At 38.4% G+C, this 11,024-nt stretch overlaps 1 protein-coding gene across 1 annotated transcript; it reads right to left on the reverse strand.

Moving 5' to 3' along the window:
• Window positions 1–4,017: 4,017 nt before the first annotated feature.
• On the reverse strand, window positions 4,018–6,194 carry LOC136811870 (uncharacterized). The gene is made up of 4 exons (XM_067068496.1): window positions 5,817–6,194; window positions 4,908–5,183; window positions 4,449–4,549; window positions 4,018–4,167 (listed from the first exon to the last, which is right to left on the reverse strand). The coding sequence occupies exons 1-4, from the start codon at window positions 6,021–6,023 to the stop codon at window positions 4,101–4,103; spliced, it is 651 nt and encodes a 216-aa protein (XP_066924597.1). The 5' UTR covers window positions 6,024–6,194; the 3' UTR covers window positions 4,018–4,100.
• Between the last annotated feature and the right edge of the window lie 4,830 nt (window positions 6,195–11,024).

The following is an 11,024-nucleotide window of genomic DNA, read 5'->3' on the forward strand; positions in this document are numbered from 1 at the left end:
CGGTACCTTTGATATACAGAGAGAGATATAATAAAGTCATATGCACTGAAGAAAATACAAACTAGCAGCTAACCATAACAATCTGTAACTACACGTTTTTTTTATAAGGAACCTTAACTTTGCTCTGAGTCTGGAGTTCCTTATTTTTACAGAGAATTTCAGCCTCAAAGATCCTTATCGAGTTCCTTATTTACATAGGAAATTTTGAACTATTGCCCCTTGGAAGATCAAAATTTGGTCAAATTAGTCCCAATAAGGTACATTTTTTTTCAAATCCACTTATTCTCAGCCTGAGCAGTTCCTTAACAATTCCTTATTTTTTGGACCATTTTCAGCCTCGAGTTCCTTATAAACGTGTTTCTTGTAAAAAGAAAAACGTGTAAAAGTCCAAGTACATCATGGAAGAAAAACAAAAAATAAAAACTAACAATAACAATAGAACAGAATAAATTACAAAAGGAATGCACAAGACACAAAAGGAAGTAATAAGTCTGAGATCAGGTGCGGTACCTCGAGTAAGCATCTCCTGCCACTCTAGAGTCACCCGTCAGCTTATCAGGAAGAAAGAAAATAAGACATAGGCACAAAGTCTGACCATACAGTTAAGTACAGCAGAAAAGAAAAGTTTGAAAAGTCGGCCTAGAACCCGGTTCGGCGTCCCGTACCCGAGCGGCCACCTCAAGAGAAGAGGGAGAAGAAATGACATAAAAAATTCAATCTGGGTAGTGATTAGCAGTAGTTATCCAAAGTCAAAGTAAACAAATTTTTGCCAATTCACGTATTCACGCGCGAAAAAAACCATTTTTGCTTTTACATCTTTGGTTAAACGATTGTGACCTTATTGGGCTAAATTTAACCTTTTTATGGTCTCTTTTAAACAGATTGACCTATTCTTATGGATGGGCTGGAGTTTTTACAAGAGACTTCACTAATTGGTTATTTGAAGTAATAGAGATGACGCGTTCTTTAGAAAAAGTAACAAAATTGTTTTATTACAGGTTAACGACCAACCAAATCAAACGAGAGCTTGTAAAACCTCCAGCTTGTCCCATTCTTATATACCAAACATTTTCGCCAATAAAGTTTTTTGCTAGTTTTGTGACCTAATTCTCGATATCGTCCACTTTTTAAGGCCTCTTTTACAGCTATTTGAGCTTTCATAAAGCAATATTTTAGGTCTGCCGCGCCAAAGTTACTTGCTTGTTACGGGAGGCAAATGCAAAAATAAGCCTTTCCCCCAATAATTTCTTCTTCGCAGACCCATAAGATATCTTTTATATTGAGAATTAATTCAAAATCGAGGTTTGGGCCAATCATGGTCTGAGAAGCCGTAGACTTCAACACAGGCTTCATAGAGGTGGTGCTGTGGTGGGACTAGAGGACACGAATTCTAAAGTTTATCCCCCCCTATCGGAGGAAAGAAAAAAACTATAAAAAAGAACGCGAGCGAAGCGAGTGCGAAAATTTTTCGAGAATTTTCGCTCTCCTTTGTTATTGAAAAACGGCCTTAATACGCTATTGTTAGCCAAGTATGCCTTGTTTGGTCATACAATTTTTGATTTTATTTAACACTGACCATTTGTTGGCAAAAATATGGTACGGCGAGCGACGTACCTGTCGTACCCGGTGCGGCGTTCCAAGAGTTTCGCCCAAGAAAAAATTTAAAATTTAGAATGCCTAGATTGCCTGGAAACGCATCATGTGCATCATGATGTGAATTATTTTTTAATAGTTCGATGCTGCACAAGATGCTTTTAGAACTACTGGATGCAGTATTTGCATCACAAAGTTGTCATTAAAAAAATGCGCCCGCAGAAAAATAACAAAAATTGTTTAGTTATCGTAAAGTTTTGCTGGATCAGGTTGACATTACAGGGCCCATGGGCACCAAGCCTATCAGTGAGAGTGACTGATACGCTTGGCGCCCAAAGGTAAATTTACTGACCGAAACTAGACCCCGCCTAATTCTCCACCCAGTTTCACTGATACGCTTCGCACCCAAAACATCTTAGAACCACACCCTTCCACTGAAACGCTTCGCACCCAAAACGCGTTAGAACCTAGACCCTTCCACTGATACGCTTCGCACCCAAAACGCGTTAAAACCTAGACCCTTCCACTGATACGCTTCGCACCCAAAACGCGTTAGAACCTAGACCCTTCCACTGATACGCTTCGCACCCAAAACGCGTTAAAACCTAGACCCTTCCACTGATACGCTTCGCACCCAAAACGCGTTAGAACCTAGACCCTTCCACTGATACGCTTCGCACCCAAAACGCGTTAAAACCTAGACCCTTCCACTGATACGCTTCGCACCCAAAACGCGTTAGAACCTAGACCCTTCCACTGATACGCTTCGCACCCAAAACGCGTTAAAACCTAGACCCTTCCACTGATACGCTTCGCACCCAAAACGCGTTAGAACCTAGACCCTTCACTGATACGCTTCGCACCCAAAACATCTTAGAACCACACCCTTCCACTGATACGCTTCGCACCCAAAACGCGTTAGAACCTAGACCCTTCACTGATACGCTTCGCACCCAAAACGCGTTAGAACCTAGACCCTTCCACTGATACGCTTCGCACCCAAAACGCGTTAGAACCTAGTCCCTTCACTGATACCCTTCGCACCCAAAACATCTTAGAACCACACCCTTCCACTGATACGCTTCGCACCCAAAACGCGTTAGAACCTAGTCCCTTCCACTGATACGCTTCGCACCCAAAACATCTTAGAACCACACCCTTCCACTGATACGCTCCGCACCCAAAATATTTTAGGACCACACCCTTCCACTGATACGCTTCGCACCCAAAACATCTTAGAACCACACCCTTCCACTGATACGCTTCGCACCCAAAACGCGTTAGAACCTAGACCCTTCCACTGATACGCTTCGCACCCAAAACGCGTTAGAACCTAGTCCCTTCACTGATACCCTTCGCACCCAAAACATCTTAGAACCACACCCTTCCACTGATACGCTTCGCACCCAAAACGCGTTAGAACCTAGTCCCTTCCACTGATACGCTTCGCACCCAAAACATCTTAGAACCACACCCTTCCACTGATACGCTTCGCACCCAAAATATTTTAGAACCACACCCTTCCACTGATACGCTTCGCACCCAAAACATCTTAGAACCACACCCTTCCCCTGATACGCTTCGCACCCAAAACATCTTAGAACCACACCCTTCCACTGATACGCTTCGCACCCAAAACGCGTTAGAACCTAGACCCTTCCACTGATACGCTTCGCACCCAAAACGCGTTAGAACGTAGACCCTTCCACTGATACGCTTCGCACCCAAAACGCGTTAGAACCACACCCTTCCACTGATATGCTTCGCACCCAAACGCGTTAGAACCTAGACCCTTCACTGATACGCTTCGCACCCAAAACGCGTTAGAACCTAGACCCTTCACTGATACGCTTCGCACCCAAAACATCTTAGAACCACACCCTTCCACTGATACGCTTCGCACCCAAAACGCGTTAGAACCTAGACCCTTCCACTGATACGCTTTGCACCCAAAACGCGTTAGAACCTAGACCCTTCCACTGATACGCTTCGCACCCAAAACGCGTTAGAACCTAGACCCTTCCACTGATACGCTTCGCACCCAAAACGCGTTAGAACCTAGTCCCTTCACTGATACGCTTCGCACCCAAAACATTTTAGAACCACACCCTTCCACTGATACGCTTCGCACCCAAAACGCGTTAGAACCTAGACCCTTCACTGATACGCTTCGCACCCAAAACATCTTAGAACCACACCCTTCCACTGATACGCTTCGCACCCAAAACGCGTTAGAACGTAGACCCTTCACTGATACGCTTCGCACCCCAAAACGCGTTAGAACCACACCCTTCCATTGATATGCTTCGTACCCAAACGCGTTAGAACCTAGACCCTTCACTGATACGCTTCGCACCCCAAAACGCGTTAGAACCACACCCTTCCACTGATATGCTTCACACTTAAAAGAAGTGATAAATCCTCTCAAGAATTAAAAATAATTCTTTTATCATGAAAAAAAGCCTAAGGCTATATTCAATGTACATCTTTTTTAAATGATGGAAAAATTATGGATAGTCAATGTTGATGCAGTTGATGATGTTTTCTAGTGGCTCTTCTAATCCTCTCCAATCTCTGTTAAAATAAGCATATTTAAAAATATAATATATTGAACCTTTCATTTCGACTTTTTAAAGCTTACACATTGTTTTTTATAAGCGACTCCAATTTTCGGCTCAGGGCCGGAGTTGCTAAGGATTTTCATGATTTCAAGCCAAAAGTTGCTTATGGATTCTGAGCCAAAATAGCTTCGCAACTTTTTTGAAAATTTTAACTTTTTACCTCATTTTACGCCCTGAAATTAGGTTATCAAATACCTATGTTAAAATGCTAATTCTTATAACATATTTTCTCACCTCCACATGAACTCATCCATGTAACTTTGTAGATATTGTAGTTCTATGCCCTTCATTGCTTTGATGACCAGTTTAAATTTGTTCCAATAGGATTCGATATTCTGAAAAGATTTTATAGAGGGCCGATTTGCTTTATTCTATAGGTGAAAAATCATCAAAAAGCGCTTCATTTTGAATAATTAGGTAATTACGATTTCAGAAGATAAATTTCGCTCTTTGTTTAGTAACTGTGAAAAAGATGAAGTCAGTCAAGATGAAGTTTTCAGCTTCTCACTTATGAATACCCTTTCATTGAGCACAAAATTTTATTCAAATCATATAAAAAAGATGCAGCCGATTTTGTTTTGGGAGATACTTTAAGACAGCCTTTAGAACACAAAAAAATCAATCTGTTATTTGTCATCTTTTGTAAATAATAAAAAGTAAATAGTAAAAAATACATTCAAATCTGCGACCTACTTGTGTGTGGGCACCATTTGCTGGATTGACAAAATTGTACGTATGATTGACAGAATCATGCCTGATGCAATTTTGAACAAATTGTGGCAACCTCAGATAGCCACGCCATTCGTCACTAGTAATGACTGTGTTTGGCAAAAGCACTCTATTGATGGCTCCTGTTAGAGTAGCACGGTCACGGCGTGGTACTACTTCCATGTAACCCTTGGCAGGTTGAAACTGTGTATCTGCGAGTCCAAATACCCATACGGGATTTGCGCGTCTTCCCCTGCCACCCTAGTTATACAAAGTAATAATTAGTGGTAATCTGTTTCAATGAAATTGGCAGTCCGCACATTTAGATGTAAAAAAAGTAATAAAAGTAATATCTTGAAATTGAAAGTGAAGAAGAAAAATGATGAAAATGACGGACGGGAAATTACAGCTGGCTTACTAAATCTAAAGTGGGTCTATTCTTTACCTATGCTATACCCGTTTTGGGGTATTTTGAACGATTTAGCAGAGTTTTAACTTATTAACTAAGATAGATAAGAAAATCAGGTAAGTTTACTTTTAGTTTCCTTACTTGGGGTAATTGACAATTTATAATTGAAAATGGTCTAAAAATTGCATTCTTAGCTTGAGTAGCAAAATTCCATCATGGTGATATTCTTAGCATTATTCTTAATTTTTTGGCCATTTTCATCATGGACATTCTTATAAAGTGTATTCTTATAAAAAAAAGAGTGTACAGCACTTTTCTTTAAAGAGCAGTCTTAAAATATATGCAAACTGCCAATTTGCAATTTTTTCCGCATCTTAAAAAGACTGGTACTGCTAGAAAGGTCAGGGCAAGAAGGTTAAGAAAAGTAAAGAAGATGGTATGCTGGTATTCTGAAGATAAATCATTTACTAAAAAATGATACTTACTCTTTGACCATGACGAATCATTGATTCATCCACTTGAACTACAAAGTTTTGACCTCCACCACCAACCCTGATCGGATTTCGCTGCAAATCGTTTCTGCAAACCTGTCTCAATTTTTGATACATCTTGATAATTGTGTTTTTAGACAAATTGGTCATTTCTCTAACATACTTCATTTGGATTTTATTTGACCAGTAATAAATCATCATGAAAGCTTTCGATAACGTGACAGAAAAACCTTCGAAAATAGTGCCGTCTCTCACTGTAACATTTGTTCGGCAGGGTCTACCACATCTCCTATGAGAAGAATATCTTGAATACAAATAGTTCCCAGGGGCAGGGGTGTTAGGAGAAATGGGAGTCTAGGTTGGTAAACTCGAAGAACTCTTTAGAATTTAGAGTCTCTCTATTAGTGACTTTTTATCAATTTAGGTCTCTTCAGTCTCAGGGTTCCCTTTTTTACAAAAAAATGGGTTTGTCTAGGACTCAGATCTCGAAGTTCCGATTCTGATTCTTTCCTAAAAATGCAAAAATGTTTTACGCAAAAATCTCAAAAATTCCAACAGTTCCCAAAATTACCTAAAAGATTAACGAAATCCCTGAAAGATCCCAAAAATAATCACAAAGGTTTTCTGAAGGAATAAAAAATCCCAAAAAATTTCAAAAATTCCTAGCAAACACCAAAAATTTCTAAAAATAATCCCAATTAGCTCTTAAAATCTCTAAGAGATACCAAAAAAATCTGAAAGTCCTCTAGAAATATTAGAAATCAATTCAAAAAAGATTTAAAAACCGCTTAAAACTTTCCTTACATTCAGCAATCTTAAAAATCCCAAAAATCTTTTGATTTCTACACTTTTTGTGAGTGAAATTTGGTCAAAATTCTTGGAAACGTTATCAAAAAAGTCGCGGTAAGAAGAGTCGCAAAATTTGGAAAAGTTTTTTCTCTTTTTTATTCATTCCAAATTAGAGGGCACGTGCCCATCATGTCGTAATACTAATACCCTCTCATCGAATGTTTCCAAAAGAAAATTATAGTTTTCCTTATTCTATAAAAGAGGTGGTGCAACATAATATAAAGAATCTTACCATCGGTAACCATCTAAAACAGTATCAGCGTTCAAATTCATCTGTCTACCGCAGTTGTGGCATATTTTATTTGGTGGAATCAATGCGTACGCTTGTAAAAAATGAATAACTTCGATTTTGGTCCCATCGTACAATATTCTGCCCCATCGATCTAAAAACTGACGGTGTAAGCGAGCTGCTGCTCTTCGTGCTGCTGCCATTTCAACGGGACTAATTCATTTATTGATGTGAAATTATTCTGACTTTTCTGATCAACGTTGACCCACCAGAGATAATGCAAAATATAAATATACTAGACATGTCTAGACTATACTAGACGCAAAATAGGTCTAGACATTTTTAAAAACTTTTAAAATCAGTACATGTCACTTTTCTTTTTCCTTTTATACATTTTTATTGTTTTGGTTTTTTTTTCAAAAACAAGATGTTTAGGCCATTCAGGTCAAAAATTGTCGTAAAGCTGGACTGCCGAACACGTGAAAGCTCAATTTTTTCGGTTTTTAGAAGAACAATTTCCCCACAATTTCTAAGCTCCTCCTGTTTGTACAAAGCCCAATTTTTAAAACTTTATTTTTGTTTTACAAAGATTTCATACCCCCCCCCATATTTACCTTAGGGGCAGTAGCGGCGTGGCAGGGGGGGACAAGGGGGGCAATGCCCCCCCCCAGCGAGAAATCTTTTAAGGGGGCGCCAAAAAGGATGGGGCGCGAACGAATCATTACAAATAAAATACTTTGCTCTTCTCTCGTACGTATAAGGAAGTACGCTCATAGTGGCGCTTAAAAGTTTGAAAATTGATAAACAGTTTTATTATGAATGGGAAAGTAAAATCCATCAGGTGAGCCAATTACTCCTTTTCTTAGTACGTCGTTTGAATGGTACCAGTGACAGTGGGTTAATAAAAGTAAATAAATGCTCACAAAAAATAAACAGTTGAGTGTTTCGCGCCCTTTTGCTACCACCTTTGGAAGATCCACAGTGCTCAACTTATGTGGATTCTGAAATTGTGGTTTCTCCATTAGACGAGGAAGAGCAAAGTACTTCCGAAATGATTGACGTTGAGGAGAACTATGACATTCCAAATCCTAACGCTAACATAGATGTTCTAGAAGATGTTTCATTTGCTATTTATACTGAAGAAACATTTACGAGGCCCCCCCAGCGGTTTGCGTGATGGCGTGATCGGGACTTTTTTCTTGCGTGATGGCGTAAAAAGAGATTTTTTTTGGCGTGATGGCGTGATCAAGATTTTGGCGTGATGCGTGATAGGGCTAAAATTTGAGACGTGATGCGTGATTTGGGCTATTTTTCGCTATTTTTTGCGTGATGTCAAATTTTAGCGATTTTCGTGATGCGTGATGGAGAAATTTTTTTTGCGTGATGGCGTGATTAGGGGTGCCGCTGGGGGGGGGGGGCTCATTTACAACAGAAGCCCAACAGAAAGCCATTCCTTTAAGCGCATTAAAACGAGATTGAGATCCACTATGCTTCAGTTTAGGTTAGAAGGACTTATGTTGATGTCTACAGAAAAAAAGATCTTATTACAAATTGACACTGATAAAATAATTGACCTACTAGGAAAAAATTCTTCAGAGCTTTCAAAGGCGCTTATTTTGTAGATTATTAGGGCATTTATTTCATACCTTAACTTTTCCATTTTTAGAATCGAGTTAAAGCGTCCTCTGCCTTCCCATATTTTCTCTGCGTAGTTCTTAGATTTTTGCATTAAGGTTAATTAATCATCATTCATTAATCAAGTTTAAGTTCACAGAAAACTAAACTAAAATGCATATCCAACAACAAAAATCACAGGTTTTCCTAGAACATCTCAAACGATAAAGAAGGGTTTTATTTGAGGACGTTATATGTCTTATAGAATGTTACGTTTTTACCGTGTAAACAGTAGATCCTTTTTTGAGAAAGTTTATTCTTAGAAAATAATCTGCATTCGTATTACCTGCATTTCCTACTCCAACAACTGAACAGGCTTAAGACAGTGAGAAATTGTCTTAAAGTATGAATAAATCCGTTGATCAAGTACTTAAAGGGGAGGGTCGAATGGGGCGGGCGCCTACAAAAATAGGGGCGCCAAAAAGGTCAAATGAGTTTTGTCCCCCCATCTCTGAAGCACCCACTCCGCTACTGTTAGGGGTTGAAACTTTCGCAAAAATAAGCAAATTCGTGAAATTTTTGCATTTCGCAAGAAACAACTTTCGTGAATTGAGCTCCTAAAAACTTCTCACCAGAAAAAACTTTCGCGATTTATTGACTTTTTCTTCTTCTCGTCATGATTTCCATTGAATTCTTTATAACAAAACGCTAAATTCTGACTTTCGACATGTTGATGAGCCTCAAATCTGATGGATGTGCCTTTACGAAATCCCACCGACTATTCATGAATTACACCTTCGCCAATTACTTTCTGAAGTCTTCAAATCTCATAATTTTGGAAATCCTGTCTTTATGTCATGGCTGTTCCCGTCCTGGAAGATCGAACGTCACCTTCGTTCTAAAAATCTTTTTCAGTCCGTAAAAAAGTCTTGACGGTACGCACGCCATAGCTTTAACTCTTTCCTATTTCGAGCTAGTATCTTGTGGAATAAACTTTCGGATGACCTTAAGAATTCCAAAGATATTTCCGCGTTAAAATCTAGTTTGCTTAAGCTTAAACTTTTAGATCTTTGTACTTGTAATATTTGCAAAATTTACTGAACTCTATTTTTTTCAATTTTCTTTTGTTGTTGTTGTAAATTAGATATTTATCTATGGTAAACTAACTTGAAATAAATGAAATAAATAAAAAAATAAAATAAAATTTCACGAAATTTGGCCTAAAAAATCGCGAAATTGAGTACCCGTGAAATTTTGTAGCACGCTAGATATAATACCATAAGGTAACCAAACTAACTTAGGAATGTCTAGACTACAAAAACTAATAGGTAGACACCGTGAGATATCTAGGAAGAAATTTGCCGAGCAAAAGAAGACAACGCAATGTCTAGACAATTTTCAACTGCGTTGAATTTTGATGCAAGATTCAAGTTCTTTGTCATTCTGAGTTGTTAGCTGGTGAGTTAAGATGGAAGGAATTTTGGCAAACGTAGATGATGAGAGAATTTTGATCAGGGAAATGATGGACAATGGACTTCTTGCAAGACAACTATATTGTTCAAATAAACACGAAAGAAAGGCAATGGTTTTACACGAAAACATGAAGAGCTGGTAAGAGCATGATTTTTCAAATTTTTCTTGTTTGAAAAGAAAATTTAATTTTTTTGATTTTTTACCCGATTTGAATTGTCTATACCAGACGTATGGACCGAGTTTTTTTTTCTTGATGACTCACCGTGTGCGGACCTCTAACGTTGGATGTTTCCCCGACGTTTCTGATGATGATTTTTGTTATTTTTAATGTCAAATCTTGCCCATACTCTTCTGTGCTTAAGGTGGGGGGTCGTTTTTCACCATTTCGATATTCCACCCCCAAAATCACTATAATGAACCCGAAATTTTATGACATTTATCCCAAAAATGTAAAAAACCTTCATTTTCCTAAGCAAAATCACTAAAATTATTCCAATAATTATGAACCCCCCATTTTACGGTTTTTCTTCCAGAATGTCGACCCCCCTGCTTAAATTCTACCCCCCTTACAATCAAGCACAAAAGAGCAAAGCGCCAGAGTTGACGTTTTACGTATAATGTCCTTAATCTATAATTTTACGAGTTAGCTTGAGAATTCAATTCAATTCAATTCACTTATTCAGGAGATGTCATAAATGCACAAACAAGGTATCAGTAACCTCAAAATCATTCTTTGCAAGCACACGTCAGGAACTATCATCATGGATGAAGGTTTTAAACAGCTGGTGTAATGGAAAAACAATCAAGGTAAGAAGGATGAGCCAAATAGAGTCAAATGTAAAATACCTCAATTCAGAGGGATAAGTTTCTTATAGTAGTAAGGCACTTCAAAGCTCCCATTGATGCATTATTAATAGGTTATTTTTTCACGGTCGCAAGGAATCATAGGAATAAGCTCTTTCTTAATTGGTTATTGGTTATTGGTTCATTGAAAATCCTCAAGATATTATGCCCTATGGGAACAGATATCGTAAACA

This window comes from Clytia hemisphaerica, unplaced genomic scaffold, assembly GCF_902728285.1.
Source record: "Clytia hemisphaerica strain Z4C2 unplaced genomic scaffold, Clytia hemisphaerica genome assembly, whole genome shotgun sequence".
NCBI lineage: Eukaryota > Metazoa > Cnidaria > Hydrozoa > Leptothecata > Clytiidae > Clytia > Clytia hemisphaerica.